The sequence below is a fragment of the Stegodyphus dumicola genome, chromosome X2 (assembly GCF_044657685.1).
Source record: "Stegodyphus dumicola isolate Sdum_Otavi_A_Nest chromosome X2, ASM4465768v1".
NCBI lineage: Eukaryota > Metazoa > Arthropoda > Arachnida > Araneae > Eresidae > Stegodyphus > Stegodyphus dumicola.
The window spans coordinates 69,722,985-69,746,735 of record NC_140781.1 but is presented as its reverse complement, the minus strand read 5'-3'; the positions used below and the strand labels follow the sequence as shown (position 1 = coordinate 69,746,735).

The window sequence follows — 23,751 nt, the reverse complement described above, 5'->3', positions numbered from 1 at the left end:
TACTATATGAATTCTTAGAATTCTAAATCTTTGTCCATTACCGTACTATATTTAAGATCGAAATATCAATTAGCATTTCGAAATGCAAAAATTTATAGGTAAATAAAAATATTTGCCTTCTGAAGCTGAAAACATTAAAATTAATCGAAGTGAAAAGAGATATTGCATATATAATCTTTTTAAAATTCTCTTTAAGTTCATACTAATTTATAACTAGATAAAACTGACATTTGAAATCTATTTATCTAGATCTTTTTAGAATATCAAAATAAAGTAATATTCTTTATTTCTTGCAAAATGTTTTATTCCATTTGTAGAAAATCATTGATTGTGTTTACGGTGGTTTAGACAATGCTTTATTTATCTTTTTTATAAACTAAATGATTAATATGATTTAAGCAAGAAATGCTAGAAATGAAATAAAATTGTCATCTTCATTGAAAAACTTTGAAGATATCCTTCATGCACTATAGTACTCATAAGTTTTCTTAAATTAAAGCATGGGTGTTGCGGCACAGTGTGTCAGGTCTGGACACACCTAAAAATTTCCTTTTGTACGCACAAAACAAATTGAATGAAAATGGATTTATAGGTTACTATAGGTTACTCTGAACCTTCTTTATTTATAGTAGATGGCAGCTCAACACAAACCAGTCCATATATTTTAGCCATGTTTAGTTTTTTAAGACCCTCATTTTTCAAAGAAATCTTCCAGATTTTTTTAAGGTATAAAAGGAATTGTTTGAAAAGAAATTTCTGTGTTATTTTTTGGCTGTATGCTAATCTCCTTATTCTGTATTAGCTTTAAAGTTTTACCTTGAAATCTTGCCTAAAATCAAACGGCGAACCCTAGGTGTGCCCAGACCAAGCTCACCGATAATCTAGGACAAGTTTCCGATAATCAAGGACCGATAATCTAGGAAGTCTGTATTCTTCGTTTCTCCGCATCTCATCGGTCAGTTCATTGACAGCAATGCTCGTTTCAGCACCCTTTTCGAAGCTCTATTCAATCAGTGTGCTCACTTTGGGCACACCCACAGAATTAAAACGATAATGCTATCTTCACAAAATTTTACTTGTCCAAATGTCCTTTACTTAGAATTTCATGAAAAAAACTTTTCGCGAAATTACAGCGGCATGTCCACAAAATTTAAATCCTCTAGGCCTAATTAGACTGCCTACTTTTTTTTTTTTATCAAAATTCCGATTTTAAAAGGTAGCGTGCCGGAAAGGGTTAAAATAATTTTAATAATCGCTGTAAATCGTCCGTACGTTTCTACAGAATCCTTCCAAAAAAGTGTGTACACCCTTTAACAGATGCTATCTAAGGAGTGGTTTCAAAGATGAATTATGTTTGGAATACGTAGTATGATATTTGCTCAAGACATGTCGTTATTCTCATGACTGTTATATATGATTTATGATGTATGATAGTAAACCAAAATGGCCTTAAGGAAGTTTGAAGGACGTCGTGTATCGCAGGAAATCGGTTATGCCGGAGGTCCTTTTCATGAAATTACAGTGGTATGTGCAGCTATTTCAGCGGACATATTGACCAACGTTATTCAAACAACTGCTTGCCATTCTGTTATATATCTGACAGCTAATGGCCACTACTCGGACCCTTTGAGCATTCTAAGTAACTGTACAGCTACAGGTGGAGAAAGACTGTATTGAACTTAATCTAATTTATGATATGTATCATTATATAAACTTATAATTAATACTGTACTAATTTTCTTTTGTTAAATTGTTTGTATATTTTTCTGATTGGGCCTATATTATAGAGTTGTGGGTACAGACACAGTGATTAATATGAAGGCTGATTTAAAAGCAATGAAAATTAATCAATAGATTCAAAACAGATTTTAGTGCTAACAAGTCGATTTTTTTACAGGGGCCTAAGCATGGATGCGTTACAGCAGAGGTCCGTTCCATTCAGCGCAATCACGAACAGCAGCAGTTGTGGTACTCCAAGTGAAAGCGGTGACAGTCATCAAATTAAGTTCTCCCACAAAGAAGGCTGCACTCCAACAGCATGTGCATGTGTCATCCTCGCTATACTTTTTGTATCTCTTGGAGCTGCCGCTGGAGTCTATTTTGGTCGTAAGTATTATTCGCTGTTAATTACTTAACTTCATATGCTGTCCGAAACCAGAAATGTATTTATAAAAGTGTGATATCCTGTGGAACCTCAGATACCTAACGCCTCACTTCACGCATAATTCGACTATCGAACAAACTATCTGAACAATAAAAAGCCTCATATAACGAACTACATAATTAACACTTAAAGATTTTTCTAAACATAAATTTAATGGCTTCCATTGCTTAATTCTCATTAACAAAGTTTGGTAGCAAATGACTTTCAAGACCCTGAATTCAGCTTGGGTGAAATTATGTCTAGATAGTGTTTCAGGCATAGACTTTGAGCGCTTTAACACTTAGGCCTTTTTTTGATATCTATGATTGTGTGTCTATAGACAGAACTGTGGTCTAGGAAGTTAGCAATAAAGACGTGAAGTAACTGGTGGACCATTATAAACGAGCTCAACAAGAAAGAATTACAACAGCTTCAGAAACAGTGATGAAAGACGATTGAGGATGAAATGTCGTCAGAAAAAGAGAAAGAAAGGAGGCTTAGGGCAAAGCTTAGGGCATCTTTAATTTCTTCAGACTTCCAGAATATAAATAATTATCGAATCTGGATTTGATGAGTAGTTCGAGACTACCGATTATTTCTTCCATCGAGATAAATCGAGCAATATACATAAAATAATATGAAGTAACACTAAGATTATGTACTCTATCAGTTTGAAGAACTCCAACTAAAATGTATAAATGAAAGACATATCATTCACAAAACATAGAGATAGAGTGTTTAAAATTTACTGAAATAAATGTGTAAATTTACATCCCGCGTTCATTTCGATGATAGTAATTTCAGACTCCAAATATCTTCACAAAGAATTTGAAAAGTGTCAAAGACATCGTTTTCTATTTCAGACATCCTTATTATCATTATTAATTTTTCTTTGAACTTTAGGTACAAAGATCACTTGAAAACATGATTTGAAAGTACGATCTTCGCACATGAAGCACTTCTTGTATTATTTTTATCGCCACTTCGTAACGAAGGCCGGATTAAGACTTTAAGAAATCGTACATTTAAAAAATATTTTGTTGCCCCTACATAAATTTACGCCTGTTTTCTGTCCCATTCTTTCTCTCACAGTCGGAGTTTATCTGCACCATATATTCCATGGTAAAATCGGAAATGCATAATTTTTAGAGTCCCCTTCTTGAGTTCCTAAGGGCCTTTTAGTGGTCCCATTTCCTTTGAGGGCTTAAGCACGTGCGTAGTTTTAGTGGTTATCTAGCTTTGTTTGCACCCCAAAATTATTCAAGCAACATCGATAGAAACGTAACCTGAAATTTGGCAATTTCATTCCATCCTTCTAGAGTAACTCACAGTTCGGAAAGGTAATATTTGATCATAGCTAATAGATCGAATTCACTAGTTCAGAAATCAAACAACATCGAATTCACATTTCGTATTCAGTTGCATTCTGGACTAAGAATCCACCGCCTTTAAATCAGTGACAATTATTCTAGGTAACTTTATTACATAAATCCCTGACAAAACTCATCGCATCAAGTTTTTTTTTTTTTTTTTTTTTTTTTTTTGCTTTGGAGCCGAAGCATTACGTAACATCTTTTCGGTTTTGGATTTTTTTAATGCTGCCAAACCTATGTTAACGAATACTTAACTTTAGCTGATACTCCAAATAAATGGACATTTTCTCATTTCATGGACCTACAAAATAGGAGACCATTGGCCTCCTTTGTTTGAAGGTAACTCCCCGTTGATGACAAAATCCTTACTTCCGTGAGTGTCCGTTAGCAGAAAGTTCAAATATAGATGAAAGATTCCACAAAAAGGAGTATTAAAATAATGCTTGAAAACTGTATTACATACAGTAAGGTAACCTACAACAAAATCCTATTAATTAATTAATAAAAGGTCTGCTGCAAAGCAACTGATCATTCGGTCATATCTTGAAACTGAAAACTAATCTCTTTTACAATGCTTCGCAACCGATGGGCCGTTGCACGATGCTGGGTGGTGGAAGGATTGGAAATGTGCTGAAAAATCTTCAACCGCTAAGTCCTGATTATTAGGCGACAGTATTGGAGAGAAACTGTGTCAGGACTTAGTGTTCTGTGCATACTTTTGGCAAACATAATGGTCCTGATCTCGAACAGTGAGCTGAAGGCAGCTATGTTCTTGTGAGTGCTAGAAGAACTACAACGTCAGGAGGGTGTAAAAGACCCTTTTATTTAAATCACTATTTACAGCAACTCCCAGCTCGGGAGTGATAACAGAAAAATAATGATCGCGCTTGGGTCTGAACTGAACAATCAAGCAATTTAAAGTAAAGCTTCAGTAGACATTTAAATAGTCGCTGTCCACAGAGCTTAAACGCGAGATTGGCCTATTTATGGTGCGTAGCAAGCCTTTGCTAAGTACTAACGCACTTAAATCACTTCAATCAGTATTAGAGTAATGGCTCTAAGGCGTAAGAATTTAAATACTAACTAATCTGGCGAACGTCCACCGAGCCGACGTGGTCTGACACTAAAAGCTCTCTCACACTTGAGAAGTTTCTCACTAACCTTTAAATACAAAACTTGGCTCCAACACAAATTAGCATAAAGCTGAACCGCGTGCTCATTCTGAAGGGAAGTTGAAATAAGAGTTTACAGGAAAGGGTAACTTAAAATAAAAAGAAATTTGGTTAGTTTAACTTAAAACCTTACAACTGATCAATGAAAATTTTGATTTAAAAAAAAGCTCCTGCTAACCCATCTCTTTTAATCCTTTTAGCTTTATTATTAAGCATTCCTTTCTCCGCACTTGCGCCAAATACCATTCAACATCAAAATTACAAAAATTTTGAAAAGCATAGCAGCCTATGTTTAGAATTCCCGATGCAGTGTTAAATGTCGGCATACATTTTTCTATTTTTTTAAGTCTTTTTTTCAATTTATCATGTCAATGTTCAGTTTTGGAAGTAAGATGGCTTGCAAAACTTTTTTTAACTTTTTCTTATTAACATTTAGTGAATTTATTCATTAAATATAATTTTCTTCGCACTTACACCACGTAATATTCGAAAGCAAATTACAAAGTATTTAAAAACAGCATACCTTTAGAAATTTTGCTATACAGTCTCATGGGCTGGAGATCCTTTTTCATTCCGCAGTTTTGCCAGTACTCGTTTTCAAATTGTTGAGTGTGTTAATCAAAACTTCACTAAAGTTGCATAAAATATGAAATATAAAATTCGAAATTCAAAATTCGGGCTTACAGGTACTCATGTTTGGGTACAGGACTACGTTACTGCAAGTACTGTCGTTTTTCGACAATGCAAGAAGCATACATATATACACTGGATAGATATTTCATGTAAACTAAATAAGCAGAAACTGCTCTTTGTGTATTTTACAATTTTATGACATCTGATTAATTTTTAATACACTTTTTAAATCATATTATAAAGTTCGGTATCTTGTTGGCTATCATAAATTGTAACCAAAGTTAAGATAGACTGACAGCGAATTATCGCTAAGTTTAAAATAACAACTGAAACTTGAGAAGGGTGTAAAAGACCCTTTTATCTAAAACTAAGAACAGAAGGCACATCTGGTGCTTACAGCTTAGCCAGCACTTATGTATAAGATAACTTAACAATCAAGTATAAATTTAAATTCAAGTAACTAGTAGCCGAGGCTACACAATTCAGTTTAACGTGAAATTGGTTCACAAACCTAACCGGCGTAGATTTTCAAATATCGCCAATTATAATACAAAGGCGAAGACTACAGATCTTATCTGAGCTAGTAGCAGCTTAATAACGTGGCTTCGAGAGGCAGAACACGCTCTGTCTTACAATCTAAAAAATTCAGTTTAAATACACGCGAGTTAATTTGCCTTCTGACTTTGAAGTGGAAAGAAGAAGTGAGAGTAAAGGTCTAAAGCATAAAATAAGTAGACTGGAGATTACGGGCCAATCGCCAAGTTGAGCGAAATTGCGGCAAATCTGGCAACCCCTATTTTTTTGGAGTAATGAAAATCGTTAGGGTTTAGAGTTACAATTTGTATTATTTAATCGGGCCTTTTGGATGTTCGTCATTTTACTATTTATGGTTTTACGCGCGTTGGTTCCCTTAACCAGGTAGGTTATTTGAGGTGCTGGTAATACACCAGATGTGTGATAGAATAGTGCATGAATTATGGTTTGATTTCGAATGTGTACGAATGTCCTAAGTGTAAAAATAGTATGAAATTAGTTGAAAGGAAAGATGCGAGTGTGTGAATGGAGGTGTTGTGAGTCCGGTCCTTCCAAGCACGAGGTCAAAAAGAGTGTGAGAAAGAGCTCTTGCTTTTCCGAGGCAAGAATACCTAACAGTCTGATGCTTCAACTACGAGTAATATATTTGTGCCGTCCAAAATGCACGGATAATTATTATCCGTTATTATCCGTGCATTTATTATGGATAATTGATTAATATAGTTGAAATTGAAATACAGAAATTACTTAGTACAGATTTTGATTTAAATATAAATCACAATAAAAGAAATTCTCATTAGATGCAAACACATTATATGTGATTAAGCATGTGGTTAAAATGCGCGTGCCATTTTTTTGAATTTTATCTTCATTGTATTGTTACATTTTAGTACAGATATAAACAAATGTGGCTTTCTACTGTTTCTTAAAAATAAACATTTATTTTAAAAATATCAGTTGCGTAGTTAAAATTGTTTAACCACTTTTTTTTTTTAACTAGACTATGGCTCGTGTTTCAGTCGATTGAAATTTTGAATTTTATCTCAGTTTCGTTTATCGTTTGTTTAAAGCATTTTTTTTTTAAGTTTTACCTCATATATCAATCAATTTTTTCCTATTATTTATTGCTCATTATAGTTTCTTAAATTTTGTGATAAAACTTTTCACACCCTTTTGCTACTGTCTTAAAAATAGTATATGATATTATGAAAAGTCTTAATATTGTTGATCTTATAAAATACATATTTATTAACTTTCAAATACATTTTCTTTGTTTTTCTCAAACTTCTGTTTTAGATATGAATTCTTTTTTGTTTACAGAATTCATTCAAGCGATTACCTAAAATGCGAGAAAATAACCCTTTGGCGAACTGGCGATTTTTTCCAAAATGCGCCAAACTGGCCCGTAATATCCAGTTTTACCAACATAAGGAAACAATATAATAGAAGTATATTGTGTATAATTATAATTTCCTAACTTGTGTCGCCATCTGTTGACAACAGAAAAAATAATTACTAGTACAGATCTTACAAGCGGTATGATTATTAAAACACATCCGGTTTATTATTGCAAAATGAGTACATTTTCGTCGTGTTTAGTAACATTATTATTAAAAAGACAATAAATTGGTGATGCGGTTATTATAATAAATCCAGCAGGCTTAATGATCATCGATAATAAAAGATATTTCTTTGAAGCTAATATTCGAAATAATACATATTTATACTCTTAACAGTTTTAGGATATACGGTCATTAATTGAGTAAATCTGATCTGTAATTTTAGTTCAAATTATTCTAAATAGTTTAAGAAATCGTTTAAAAAAGTAATCTAAACTTAAATAAATGTTTATGTAGCTTTCGAATTTTGGAATAGAGGTTGCAAAAAATTTCAGAACCCCTGCTCTAGACGTCCTTCTCAGTAAAATTTCGCAGCATTTTGACATAATTTAGACCCATTTAAAATTTGAAATAAAATGTTCCATTTCGGTATATCAAACATGATATAGTGGGCCGTCAGCTACACTTCGCTTCCGTATTACATTTGATACGGTGGCCCCACGGAGGAAAACTGAGCCGTATATGATAACATCGGAAGAGAAGAATTTAAAGGTTAGGTGTTTGAAATACGGCAACCCCAAAGTTTATCTGCCTTAAGGGGATGCCTTCGTGGAGAGCTTTTTTAGAAAAACAGGCCCTTATTCACGGCAAAACCACGAAAGCCAACCATGCAGCTTGCCAGTTCGCCTGGGATCGAACCCAAACTAGGTCAAACTGCATTCAGCGGTTTTTTTACCACTCGACCATTGTAGGCCTGCGAAGAGGTTTTTTTTTTTTTTTTTTTTTTTCCTCAATGGCGGGCACTTGCCTTTGCCTGCATCGGCCACTCCTAAGCCCAGATGTGGTGGTCTCTTTATTATGAAGGCACCTAATACGTGGATCCCCTTTGCCTCCTGTAAAGGGACAAACAATTACATCAATGCCTTCTCTGGGATTCGAACCCGGACCGTTCGGAATCGCAGTCAGGCTCCCCTAACCACTATACCGTCTGGGCGGCGCCTGCGAAGAGGTTAAAGGGAAGAAAATAATACAGCTCTGCGTTGAAAATATGAATTATGATTTACAGACCTGTACATTCTTAATTATCTTTGGTGTGTAATTTTCTAAATTATGAAGCCTTTATCAGCATAATTCGTTTTACAAGATATTTCGTTAGATTAATTCTAGCACTTTAAGAGTTCGTGTCTTTCAAACATCTTAATCTCCTTATTATTTTAAAAATCGGGAAAATAACGCAAAATTCAGTATCGTGACAATATGCATGGCGCGTTCTCAATTTATTACCTAAGATCTTAACTAATGCTAAAATTATATATGCATAGTATATGACAAACAAATTTCACTCGATTAAATTTGACAACAATTACCCTAATAAATTCAATAAATAAATTCTGCATGTTTAATATCACTAAAGTTATCTATTTGCAGAAAAATTCAAATTGATGTAATATTTTCATAGTCTGTGAAAATTATTTAAAAGCGAAAATCGGGATACAATGGAATGAAATTCCCGAAACGTAATAAAGCCTGATTGCTTCGATTCATTCAGTTTTTAAGAAGAATTATTGCAAATGTTTAAGGAAAGCTCCATTCGATCTTATACAGCAATGCAATACATTTCATCCAACGTGCGATATTACAAATTTGCTTTCAGAAACATAGTAATCAATCTACTTGTACGTCGTTCCCTGTGAATAAACTTGCTTCATCAAGAACCGGCAGTAGTAGAAATAATTATTTCCTGGACAAATAAATACTTCGTTTAATCCAAGTGAAACTTTAGAACGCTTTTCCTTTTCCAAGCGATTCACAAGACCCTTCTGTCATAAAATACAATCCTCCATCTTTATAACGTCTTTATGCATAGTTTGTTTGATTATTTTCATTTGTTAAAACATCAATTCTGCGGTTTTATTATTACGAACTGTTCAAAGAAAATGAACCTATATTTTGCAATATTCGTTCAAAACTGATAAAAAGGCCTTATTTTTTGGTAAGTGCAATGTTTACGTAAGAGGAGACAGGGGCTAGAAAACACTTAACGCTGGGTTTATGATGATTAGTGAGTTTTCAACATTTTAAGATCGAATTCATAAGCTACTTTTAATATCAAATGTTAAAGCAACTAATAATAAGCAACAGAAATCAGCGTAACATGAGCTAATTTGCAGGGATTAATTAGTTTCTTTACCTTAGTCAGCATGGTTCCGAAAATATACGCAAATGTTTAGGTTTATATACATTTTTTTCACTCAATACTCGGCAATATATATTTTTGGGGAACCATGCTATTTTACATTGCCGTCAAATGTGAAGCACTTAAAATGGCCATGACAAAACTAGCGAGTGCAGTCTGATCATTTCTAGTATTTTTAAAAGTGACACCACCTCTATAGAGGCTATCACTGTGCCACTGGGTAGGTAAAGTATTAAAGATTCTTTGTACTATACGTATGCGAATAGAAAATAACTCTGAAAAAGTGAGGGCCAACACGGGACAAGAGGACAAACTGCATTTTTCCCGTCCAGGACATTAGTTCTCTTATTATCAAAGCAAATTGCAAATGGACGGCATAATTCCGAGAAAGATGACCAAGGAAATATGGAATAGACAAAGCTGCTAAGTTATCCATTTTTCGCCCAAATATTCGGATACTAGATATGACTACGACTATTGGACAAAAGCCATATATCGTTGAGTTATACATCATTTTAATTAGGTCCAAAACCCTCTCCAAGCAAGTAGCTAGAATTGAAACACAAAGCATGAGTTAATATTTCTAAATTTGATTTGATCTGAGCTATACCGTTATTTAAGGAAAATGCCTTTAACGGTGACATAAAAAAAACTCAGTTTTGCCATTCGTGTGCGATCTGACAAGACCCTAAATGTTTGTCTTTATATCATTTCTTGGCATGAACTACGATAAAAACCAGTTTTTGTAATATTATTTAAATCTCTCGAAGTTCTAATTTTCTGAAAAGTTCTTATAATATTTCCCTTTAAAGTAAAATTACCTTTTAGGAAGGAGAAGGTTATCCGCAATTGCAAATAGAATAAAAAGGAAAGAGGATGGGGTAATCATTAACGCTTTGACTCTCGATTGAAAACTCTCGGTACTGCCTTTTATTCAAACGACCAAAACCGCCCGAAACGGCCTAGATTGCAATGTTGTTTTCTTCCCTCTCCCTAAGTATGCAGTAGCAGGTGCAGTTTTCCCAAATGCTTTGCATCAATTTATTGCAGACAGTTTATCCTGAAAAGCTAATGGAAGCTTCTTTGTTAGGAAGTAGAAAGGATATCATTTGAAATCTTCACACTTTTTCGTGCGGTAATAGACGGAAAGGGAAGGAAACGGACGGGACGGTTAATGGACGTACGTTTTAGTATTTTAAGCATATAGGTTGGCAAAGGACTAAGAAGCTCCTGTTTTCTAAGAGTTAAGGAGACTGCACTTTACTTTGCAATAAACTGCTTGACTTAATAAACAGTAGCTATTGTGAAAGAACATTTATTGCTTCTTTCTGTTCAGTTCGTTTTACCATGATGACAAGACCCTTTCAGTAAATTAATCTAACTTCATTTATCTTTTGAAATGTCTGTCTTTAAGTTCAAGATTTAAAGAAATAGGTCTAACTGTCTTTTTCGGGTGAAAGTGGGTAGTTCGACTCGGTTCTAAATCCTTGTAAATGGGCTAGCTGAGTGAAAGTTTCCTTGGTCTTCTCCATGTGTAACGTAAAGATTAGCATTTTCCCTTCGAAAGTTCTTCACGAAGTTACCCCTGTCATTAGAGTAGAATCTCCACGGACTTAGCCAGCCTTAATGCAAATAATCCAGTTCCATAAAATTCCCTTTTTAAACACTTCATGCAGTTATGGAATTATTTTCTCTTTAACGTGTCTGTTGCACAGTATTGAGATTATATTTACCTAGTTGTCAATTGGAAAAGCGTTATTTTAATATTTAGTTTTCCAGTGAATTGTGTTAAACATTTGACTTCTTCATTTCTTTTTGATTGCTAATCGAAATTAAATTGTCTCATTGCCAAAAACAGCAACTTCTATCTAAATATCGCATCCAGAATTATCGTCCATCCTAGTAATTTAATAAGAAAATTCGGAGCACATTCTACACACATAAGTCATTTATAAAGAGGGAATTGCATATGCATTATTTTCCCTACAAAAATGCTACAATCCAAGATTTAATGCCGTTTAACACTAAAAGCCGAATATAAAATTTTAAACAGCTATCTTTCATAAAAAAATGAAATATAAGTTTCGCTTGTTTCTAATAAATTCTCAACATGACAAAAACTGACGGAACAGTTTATTCTTCAAAGATGAAATTTTATTTGGTGGAAGAGCTAACGTTCCGAAACGTACGAAGGAGAATGAATGAAAGTGGAAAGTGCCTTGCATTCAGTATAAAACGTTATTCAATCGTAATTCAAATCGCCCTGCCACAGATGCAAACACTGATATTCAGTTTTGTGTCATTTTGCATCCACGACATGCATTTATGTCACTTTAGATTGTTTGAGATGGAAGGGCCGAGGTCAATAAAAACGAATGGTCTTCAGTAGTGGTATACATTCCTAGTAAAGGCTGCAATGGTAGCATAAATCGTTTCAATAGTGGTATAAAATCTGATTACGTCACAAAGAAAGTCGAAGAGGTTCGGTAAATCTCTCAATTAAGAGTTAAAATAATTAAAGAATTTACTTGCAAACAATGTACTGTCTAAAACCTTCGATAAACTGTCTAAAACCTTCAATTCACTTATGCTACTTTGCAATGTTAATTTTAATTAGAGTGTTCATTTTTGTATTAAATCATTCCTCGAGCTCCACAAAAAATGCAAAATGGGTGAGTTTAAATAAAAAGCGATAAATCTAAGTTTAGAGAGAGCGTTTGAGCCAAAAGCACTTTGATACTGAAATTTTATCGGCCGACTGGATAACCGTTGTGATTTCGGAGCTCTGGCGTTACATTTAGAAGTTGGGATATTTAGTTCTACTGTACTCCTCCTTTGTAATTATTGTTTCCTAAATTTATATTAATGAATTAGAGTTAATATTAATTTTAATTTTTATTTTATTTATTTGTTATTAATTTTTCTTATTTTATTTTTAAATTTTTTACTTTATTTTTAATTGTGTTAATTAATAATTTATTTCATTTCTTATTTTTTCTTGTTAATAATTATTATTACTGTTAAATTTAAAGTACTGTTGTATTCCGTCTCCTGAAAAATCAGTTGTTAAGTTTCAGTTTAATTCAATTTGGTTTTGCGTATGGTTCTTATAGTCAAACCGTAGGCCCAGCTGTAGTCAAACGGCTTATAATAATGTATAGGATACTTTTACGTCATCCCGAACGAAGTCTTATGTCTAAAATGGCTGGTTGCATGGAAAGGGCAGGGTTTCTTCCATTTATAAGTGCAACTCAGTTTCTCTTGAACGTCTTCCAAACAAATTTCTTAATTTCAACGTCTACGTTATTTTTCTTTGAAATACTTCTGTTTCGTGTATCTCTACCGATGACAACTTGTGACACAAGGCAAAGACTACCTAAATTAACGAGAATAAGACGAAAGGTTAAGACTGAATTTATATAAATGTTTTAAAACACAGAACTGGAGTTGTATCTGTACGCTCCTGGTACTCATAATATATTCATAATAATCATATTCATTGACCTCAATAAAGGAGGCGCTGGCATCCATTTTATACACGCAAACGGCGAGCGTGAATCCCATAGAATTTCTGTTAGAGCAATTGCTTCAAATTATACCTGCTAACTGGTAGCTAGCAAGGGTGCTTTGGATATTTTTCACTCCAAAATAATTTTCGCTCCATTTCAGTGGTATTATAATTTTCTCTGATTCTAAATCTGCGCTCCTGGCGATCTAGAGAGGAAACTCTCGAATTGCCCAGGACATTGTTGTGCTCATAAACATAATAATTAACTGTCGCAAAAGCCTGAAACCTACAGTGGATTCCAACGCACATCGGCCCACAGCGACCGAGCGGTAAAGTCGTTGAACACTGGTAGTTCGATCCGAGGTTCGAATCCCGCGAACGGACCGGCTGCATGGACGTTTCCTTTTTTTCCCCATGCGTAACGTGTATACGGGCCAGTTTCCGTTAAAATGTCTCCACGAAAACATCCCTCACTCGAGCCCTCGAGGGTTTGTCATTTGCACATACACCAACACACTACCAGCGCACATCGACATTTCTGGCAATGAGCTGGTCGACTAACTTGCCAGGGAAGCCCAAAATGGTACTGAATTTTCCAGCAGTTTAACCCTTGCCGATGCAGATGCAATGGCCATCCGATAATTCATCTCCTAACAAGTTAAGAAAAATTCTATTCCCGAGCTAAAATGCAATCGAATTATTTCATCTACTATAGACAAAATGAGAACGAAAACGCTTTAAAGGATTGAAAAGATCTCCTGATGGTCAGCGAAGTTATAATTGGAGCCTTACTGTCCTGCTACACAACTTTCTCCATTGCACATTTTTGATGGTCCTGCCATACTAGCCAGATTCTTCATAATTTATTTTGCCTCGCGGAGAGCCAGCTGCTATATTTGTCGAGGATCGTCGACGTCGCTAGGACTGTTTTAGATACTTTTGACGCTTTATTTTAGATACTTTGGCCCTTTAGATACTTTTGGCCTTTCTACACTAACTTTTGGACAAGATAACAACAATTGTTCATAAGTACATTTATTAAACTGATCTGGTAACATTTAATAAATATATCAAAAGGCGTCAAAAATTACTCCATTATGTAGCCGTAAAAAGAAAAGGCATAATTTAAATTTTGAAATGTAATTCAACCTAAAATCTCGAGCATTAGAAACAGCACTCTTATTCGCTGCGGATGAAAATAAAAATTCCGTCTTTTATAAGACATCTTTCATAATAATCTGAAAAATGAAGTCGAAGCAAAAGAGAGAAATAACCGTCATGAGATAAACGTCACTAGGGATTGCTTCTATATCCTATCTAAAGCTCAGGGTCATAAATTAGAGTCAAAATTGATTTGAAGGCACACTACTTCACTTTCACGAAAATCGGGAAAATATTGCCTACTGTTCTAGCACTAGAAGAGTTATATCTACTTTTGCCTGTGGTGAAAACTCTACTCATTTAATTGAAGGGACCGTAAAGAACTTTTAATATTAGAACGTCTGAATTAGCTTTCATCATACCATTAATGTGGAATTATATTAAAAGGCCTTTACTTAAGTCAATGATCTAGCCTCTCTGTCTGAAGCCGAGTGATCTAGAGCTAAAAGTAGAAACTGAGAAGCTTCTGTCAAAGCTTAAATCACTTGTACTATGCAAAGCAAACGTTCATTTAAATTTTCAGATTACACTTTTCCTAAATTCAGCAGTCCACGGGAGTAAGGCTCTGATTCTAATCAAAGCGTACCGAAGCAATGAATAAGATTAACTCCGATATTTTATTTGTGAAACTGAACCACAATTTTAGCAGAAAATTCTTTTTATCTCATAATATTTTATTTTAGTGATTAGTAAGACTTCAAAATCGATATTAAGATATTAAGTTCTGAATACACACCTCTGTTTCCTCGAACACTTCCCCACTCACATGTCAAAATTTTAACATCTGACAACTGAAATTAACTTACGACAGTTTGCCTGGGTGTGGGTAAATTTATCGTGCTACCGTCACATCCGCTGATTCGGTATCGGAGCTTACAACATTGTGCAATGATCAATGAGCACTTACAACATTGTGGGAAAGAGGAACCGACACTTATGTTCTTAAATGCGCTCCAAGTGACAAATGGGCCTGATAATGATGGGCCTAAGATGAATGGCTCAAACACGACTCCTCACGGAATGCTTCCAGCTATAACTGGAAAACATGGCTCTGTTGATGTTTCCAGCTGCTCTTTGAAAAATATTAAGAAATTATCAACTATTATTTTTTAATTAATTGTTTTTTAATATTTGTATTAATTTTCAGGTAGTCCTCCTACAACGCGGTAGATACGTTCCGCGTTGGTGGAAATTGCTTTATAGGAGACACCAACTTAATACAAAAATTGAGATTCGGTTCTATTGTTGATTAAGTACGCTGGATATGGCAAGAATTCGCTAAATGTGCAGCGGATTAGAGGAAGCGAACAACCGCAGGTAGTTTGGTGCGTATGGATAATTTGCATACAAGGTGAAAAGGTCGTTTTAGCGTTGTATGTGTTCTCAGATTAGATTGTCATAAGGTACAGTGTGCGTGACAATGAATATGACATACTTATGAGCACTTGGCCCGCTTTAATTTAAGTCTTGGTTGGGTTGTACTCTTACAGAGAATTACTATTTTTGCGCTCAGAATGTCTACATAAGATTATAATACTGGGAAAGAAAGCAAGTCACAACCGTCGCGTGAAGATGATGCACTCGGTCACAAGGGAACAACGCGAATGAAAGCGAGTCCATGGCGAGTACTAGAATTCCTTTTCTATGGGTAAGTTTCTGTCTGCTTTCTCCGCTGGCTCGCTGTTTCGGACTAGGAGAAGCCGCCACATATTTCTTAAACCGCGATGTGAACGTACTACGTCGTAAGAAACTTTCCCGCTTTTTTCCAATCGCGTTGCAGTGAAAACGCGTTGTAGAAGGTCTACCTGTGCTTTTATTTCAGGTTCGTTTTCCAAGTTTTCACTTAATTTTTTTTTTAAATATTTGCTTTTGCTTTAGAAAATGTACCAGTCTTGGTAGATATTAATTCAATATAACATGTAGGTTTTATATAGACCTATATAATGTATTGAATATAGTGTATATACATATTATAAACTCAAAAATAAAAAGCATAAATTCAAATAAAACCTTGAACTAAAATATTGCACTAAAGGACCCAATAAGGATAAAAATTATTAAATGTTTTAACTGTTTTAAAATATGACTCTTTATGCATTTCTACCAGTGTCTCACCCGAAGATGTTCAGTTATATATTAGATGAAAAATTAGTTTAAACTACTCTATCACAATCCAGTTTATTCAGAATGAACATTTGCCATTTAGATGTTTCTAATAAAATGCATGTATTTTCGTTGTCTTCAGCTGCAGATAATAATTTATAGTTGTTTAATGATACTCTCTATGATGAAATTTTATTACAATGGATATTCTCCTGCAAAATTGCAACAAAGATGATAATTGCGAAATCTTCCTTACTCTAGAAATCATCAATTACATAACATCGCAAATGAATCTCTGGCAGCATTATTGGTTCAAAGCATTCTTTGGTACTGCAGAAAGAAATCACAAGTAGATTGATTGATGATATTAAGTACTGAGCTTGGACTTTCTGCTTCTATTAATTATAAATTGCACTTTGATCTGTCCTCAAGACTTGAAAGAATTAGTGAATATCCGATATATGGTTATTCTTCGAAGCAAGGCCAATAATATTATGAGAGTCTTATGCAATTAGTGTTCCATTTACATTTCTAATTAAGTCTGTAACTTATGTTCAAGTTTATATTTTTAAATAAAAACTTCATTTTGTAAGATGCTGCATCAAAGTTTCTGAGCTTAAGCGGTAGAACTGTAATTATCAAGACATTAGCGAAGCGAATAGCGTGATTCACTGTTGAATATCAGCTTCTCACCTTATTGATTGTAGTTTAGAGAATATTTGCAGAGCTGGCTTATTATGGAACTTAGATTAATTATAGAGCGTAATTAGGGACAGAATAAAGTGAGTTTCGAAAGTTGAATTCAGTTTTGATGCCTTCTTTGGAAGCATTCCTCCATACCTTTCGTTAGCATAACTGTAAGTAATTTATTTTGAATTATTGAATCTTTGCTCTAATTAATCCGTTATTAAAGCGTTACTTGCGTATTATTTCTAATCTGTTACCATTTTATTCACTCTGAATTGTAAAAGAAATGTTCTGAATTTTAGGATCAGTATGTACAAAGAGAACATTATTAAATTATAAATTCTTAGATTATTCATTGTCTTGCGTTAATTATGTTGCCAAGAAATTTACTTAAATTAATACATCTTGCAGGTAAAATCTCGCTCTTGTGGCTCGTGTTCTTAATATGTATATATATATATAATATATATACATATACATATACATATATATATATATATATATATATATATATATATATATATGATGTATCAGCTTTAGTCGTAGCTTAAATAATCAGACGATAAGTTTAAAAAACAGGATCCATTTATTATTGATCAGGAGAAATAGGAGTTACAAAATCATATTTCCGGAGTAAATAAAAAGAATTACTAATAACTTTTTATATGAAGTTTACTGCATCCTGACATTTAAGAAAAAGCCCCGATATTCCTTTTGCGAGTCCTTTTATAGCCTCTGGAAAGGCGGAGCTTCCAAGAAATGACGTCAGCCTCGTCAGCCAATCCAGTTCGCTTTAAATACTTCCAGAACATTCTATAACTGTACGTGTAGAAAAGGCGGGAAAAACAACTTGACTACGGGGCTGTGGATTTAATTCCACGTACTTTCAAATAAGAGAACGTCGCCATTAAAAATGAAAAGAACATACAGTTAGAATTTTAAGTGTATTCTTGACTATGGAATTTTATTATTACATATATATATATATATCGTTTTCGGTATTACGCACTTACATCAGAAAATGTTAATTTTTAACGCATTAGACTTGTATAAACCTATTCTCTGAACAGCTTTAAAAATTCCTGCATTTTAAGTTGTATCTGTGTAATTCTGCATGTATTTAATATGCGTAGATGCAGGAAAAGTAAGTTTTCTTAATTTATTATAAAAGTTTTAGTTTTTTTTATTTTTGATATTGAAATTAATTTGATAAATATTCGAATTGAATATTCGTTCCAAATTACACTTGTCCACAATCTGAGTGTATGAATATAAAATATAGAAATTTTTGTTTTTCAGAATGGTTTTTATTTTATGCTATTGTGCGCTAAACGTGTGCATCTAAAATTAATTAGATTATACCGCATCAGTCATCTGAAATTTTCTACTTAATTATATGTTTACTCTTGCATTTTATCATAAATTCTGCATTTAGAACAGATTCCATATTATTAAACACCGTTCATTTTTTTGACAAAGAATACACTTAATTTAATTGTCAGAAAGCTATCTTCTTGAGGGTTTCCGAACATTTAAAAGTGCCTTTAAAGTAATTGGTTGTATAATAAACATCTACAAAGTTTTAAAATTGAAATTTTTCAGTTAAATCCAGTTAACCTGATAACCAGTGGCAGTGATTAATAGCATTTTTGAATTTTTTTCTGTTAAAAATCACGTTAGCTTATGGAAAAAAATTTGAATGGAGTTCTTACTTTGATTTTAAGCGTTGATACCTACCATTGTTCATTCAATGACTAAATGAAGAAAGCAAAACATTTTTTTTTTTTTTTTTTTTTTTTTTTTTTTTTTTTTTTTTTGTAATTTAATGCAACTTCCTCCATGCAACATGTTGTAAAGAAATGTGTAACTGTTCTTAATTACACACTTTACTGCTCAAATTATGTACCTGTAGATTACCTTATGTTCCTTACACCTGAATCTCATGTTAAAGACAGCAATCTGAGATCATTTCAAGAAGTTTTATAAGTACGAGAATTTCAAGAACTGTTATCAGTGTTGATTTCTACGAAGCCATTCAGAAACTCGATGAATCTTCCAGTAGATGCTATCATCTTTAGCAATAAGTGTAGAAGGTTAAACTATGATAAATATGTTTTCTTCATACCTCCTTTAGGTACGGAACTAACACTTTGTAGCTGCATTCTGTACTTCTCAAAGCTTAGTAAAAGACAAGGAATCTACTGTTTGAAATATTTTCATCTACTATTTAAATATTCAGGATATCTTACAAATTACTACACTGTTGAAGACATCTAACCTATGTAAAAATTGATTTAATGAAATTCTTGTACTATAAGGTATTTCTCCCACCTTCTTGGCATGCCTTCGTAGTGTAGTGGTTTGCACACTGGTCCGGTATTCCAGAGGTCCGTGGTTCGATTCTCGGCGAAGGCGATTGCTCATTTTTTCATCTTGCCTGCTTCCAAAACATACCTAATATCTCTACAGTGACGCCGGAACTAAAAGGGTATTTGATGAGGATTCTCCACACCCAGGATTTGGCGATTGGGTTCCCTGAAAAAATCCCCAGTAGCCCTTTAAAAGGGGGAGTATATAAGGTATTTCTCCTGCCTTCCTAGTTTACCTTCATGGTGTAGTGGTTCTGCATGCTGGGACGGTATTCCAGAGGTCCGACGTTCGATTCCCGGCGAAGGCGTTGCTAATTTTTCATCTTGCCTGCTTCCAAAACATACCTAATATCTGTACAGCACATATACTCAATATTACGAACACGCTTTTAGCCCTATCCGCAAGCAAAATGTACTCATTATAAATCTGATACCTTTAACATATTTGTTATAAGAAAATATATTAAAAGCATAATTTCAGGTAAGCAAAGATAAATTTTGTAATATGTTTCGTATATACTTTAAATGCTTTCTTGTTTTCTCGTCCTGTTTAGTATTTCTCCTTTTCTCTAAAAGGCAACAAACAGGAAACAACAACAAAAAAAAAGTAACGTAGAAACATAATTAATTTGAAAAGTGTTTATAACCCATCATTATTTTATTTTTTATACTTTTAAATTGTTCGCATTCGTGTAGGTTTTGAGTTAAATTACTCTAGATATCTTTAAAATCAGCAACTAGTAATTTTGAGCAACTAGAAATTAAAGTGGGAAAATATTACCCCAAAATTGTTAAATTGGAGGATACTAGAATAACTTCCTAAAATCGTAATAAATGTTTAAAAATTTAGGAATTCATGGCCTTAGTTACTTACATGTTATTCATGGCATTAGTTACCGAAATAACTTTTATATACCATATGCGCCTTCGAAAGTAGATAATGCAAAGATTAGGACTGATTTTGTAACAAATTTCAGCAAATCTACAAAATGGTGATTGACAGCATTAATTACTATAACATCTCAGCTTGCTCTTCTTAAAATATCGTCTATTTATTGATAGAATTTTCTATGAAGTTAATCATCTGCTTTTATCCAATCAACGTGTGCTCTCGTAGATTCAAAAGCTGAGCAAACAATATACAAGTTTCGTTGTAAACAGGGAATAAATCCTTAATTTGACTTGAAATTAAATTCGGTCGTATTCTTGTAAGTATGAGAAAACACGACAATCATTTGCTTGGGTTGGAGAAGGTTCACAGGAACTTCGGTTACGGATATCTCGAGCAAAGATCATGTTAAGGGCTTTTTGAGTGAAAGGATATAATTCAGAAGCAATTTTTCCTGCCGCACAAAGAGTGAACTCTTTATAAAGATGTAATGAATAAACTTCTGAGGAGAAACTCAGTCAATTAGGCTTGAAAACGCTCAGTCGAGCAGCTGGTTTCTGCTGCACCAACAGTACGCTAAATGCATCAAGCAATCCTCTTCTCTAAAATGAAGTTTCAGCTCAGAAGTTATTATTTTAAGCGCATTTAAGTGATTCAGAAAATCGTAATCGTAAATCAGTTATTTAAACAGTATTCTGAAAATTATATTCTGCGAAGGAAACAAGCAGCTGTATGAAAGTACCAAGCGTAGTATGGACTTAAAAGAATTGTACGTTGGGGGCGAAAAAGCAAGAATGTTGTTTTTTTTAAATTCGATTTCGTATGAAATTAATCCTAAACTTCTGGAGACCCACTGAGTATAATAGTGTTTCAGTTATTCGTATTTTAATTATTCAAAATTTTGGATTTTACGTACTGAATGCTCCATATCGTTAGCGAAATGTATTAAAAGTTAAGGTTAATTTTTCTCGACATATTTCTTTAAATATGTCGAGAATTTAAAGAAATATGACATGAAATATAATTCATGTCATATTTCTTTAAATCGAAAATCAAAAATATTCGATAAGTCGAACGTTTTCCGAATAGAGCCGAAATTTTTATTTTCTTTTTCTTAAGATACGTAGAAAATTAACCCTTTACTATCCCCAAGCTTCCTTTGTAGAAGCCTTACATGTCCTGCTTTCATGTGAAGTAGTTTTTCCCTCTCGTGATTTTGATATCATCTAATCATCCCTACAAGAAATTCCCTCTTGCTGTTTACGAAATCCAGAAATATACGTTACGGAAAATTGTAATTTGTTTTAGAAAAGTGATCTACATTTTTATTTAAGATAAGCAACATTCGGCTTTATCCTAGTTTAATTTTGTGCTACGTTTTATATCATTTCATATGATTCCTTTAAGAAATTAAAAGACAATTTCTTTGTAATGCATCGTTTTTGTATTCACTTAGTGCTATATTTGAAAGCAACATTTCTGATGCTGGAAGGAAAAGTAATACATTGGTTGTACAGTGGTACATTGGTTGGTTACAGGGCGAAAATATAGAAGACGAAAACACAAGGGAAAATATCGTCGTACAAAGTAAGGAGAAAATATTGCAGTTTCTAAAACATCGTGATTAAAGTATCGTCTTAGAAAATAAAACGGTTCAAAACCTTCGTAGTACTAAAACATTGTCTTAAAAAATATCGTGGTAAAATTAAAACACTACAAATCATAGCATGATGATAACATTGCAGACATATATTTTCAGATTTTTAAAAAGTTTAAATGCATGTTCACGTAATGATTTGTGAACGCAGGCTAGAATGAGGAATATTTTTATCTCTAAATTTCATAATTTTGAATCGACTAGTAAATTTTTGCTGAAAAAGGAAAAAGGAAGCTTAAGCATACAAAAACATGAAATGAATGGAAAATTGATACTAATTTAAAACACATAACAGTATTTTAAACTTACATAATTAACTATTAAAGATCATTATTTAATTAGTCTCTTTTATTAAAATGGCTTAGTATTGTGAACATGCATTTAAAACTTTTAAAGTCCGAAAACAGGTATCTGCGATGGTTTATAAGTGTTTTATTTTTTTTATTATGATGTTTTATATCACAATGTTTCAGAACTGCTAGCTTTTTGCTTGCTTTCTTTCATCCCAACGCAACTAAGTCACATTTTTCTCCAAGCAGAGTTGCGGGTATCCTTAATGACCCCATTCAGGAGCCTCTGCACTATCCAACTTCACCTTGCACACGTAAATTCAGGGAATACTGACCCATCCTAGGCTATATCGAATATTTTGAAGCTGGTGACGATATGAAAATAATTTTCCCAAAACTTTCGAAGCATAAAGCTTAGTCCTCTTCTACAATCCCGCAGCAGGAAAGAGAAATACACTCATGTCCATAAATTAAGGATAATACAAAATCAGGCAAAGAAAGAGTTAGAAGCAAAACAAATTTGACTTATTTGTAAATCTTATTTATTAAACAAAAGGTAAAAAGCAAAAACAGATGCTATATGTTTGATATTATTAAAAAAAATTAGCGATTTTTTCTCCCTGGAGTAAATTACAAAAAAAAACTATTTACAAAAAACCAATATTACATGGTTGGTATGGTTGTTAATACATTGTATGTCTCCCAGACGATGCAATACAGTCCGTACAACGCTGAGGCATGCTGAGTATCAAATTATCGATCTGATCTTGGGGGATATTGCACCACTCAAAAAGCAATGCTCTCCGAAGTTCCGGTAGACATGTAGGAGGAGGTTGACGGGCTGGAACTCGTCGGCCAGGCATGTCCTACACGTGCTCTACTGGATTCAAGTCCGGCGAGAATGCTGGCCAGTCTATATAGGTGATATCCTCCGATTGAAGGCATTCGCTTACGATGTTTGCACGGTGAGGACGGGCGTTGTCATCCATAAAAACAAATTGTGCGTCCATGGCGCCCCGAAACAAATGTACATGTTGTTCCAGAATGACGTCCCGATAGATTTGGCTTGTCATGGTTCCAATTTGAACATGCAGGTCGGTTCTGGAACCCAGAATAATTCCACCCCAAACGAGCACTCCTGCACCACCGTAACGGTGTCGTTCAATGATGTTTTCTTGGTGGTAACAGGTACCTGGAGCTCTCCATATGAAAGTCCGGCGAGAATCAGACTGCAAGCTAAACCTGGACTCGTCAGAAAACATCACACAAGCCCACTGTTGCGGTGTCCACAATGCATGCTCTCTACTCCAGGCTAACCGCAGGCGACAGTGAGTTGCAGCAAGTGGAACGCATCTGACAGGTCTACGAGCATATAGACCAATCTGCCCTATACGTCTGCTTCCAAAAATACCTAATGTCTCTACACTTTAATAGTTAAAATTCCTTTTTTAAGCAATTCACAGTTTTGTTTTTACT

At 33.9% G+C, this 23,751-nt stretch overlaps 1 protein-coding gene across 9 annotated transcripts in view; it reads left to right on the top strand.

Moving 5' to 3' along the window:
• Positions 1-23,751, top strand: part of LOC118192271 (atrial natriuretic peptide-converting enzyme-like) — a 1,449,396-nt gene that overhangs the window by 1,218,561 nt on the left and 207,084 nt on the right. For 7 of the 9 annotated variants that reach the window (XM_085809975.1, XM_085809976.1, XM_085809972.1 and 4 more), the window contains one exon: positions 1,898-2,106. In XM_085809975.1, coding sequence (XP_085666101.1) covers positions 1,898-2,106 — 209 coding nt within the window. Of the gene's footprint in view, positions 1-1,897; positions 2,107-23,751 lie in introns of those variants that run through there. The other 2 variants (XM_085809980.1, XM_085809979.1) reach the window with 1 other exon arrangement.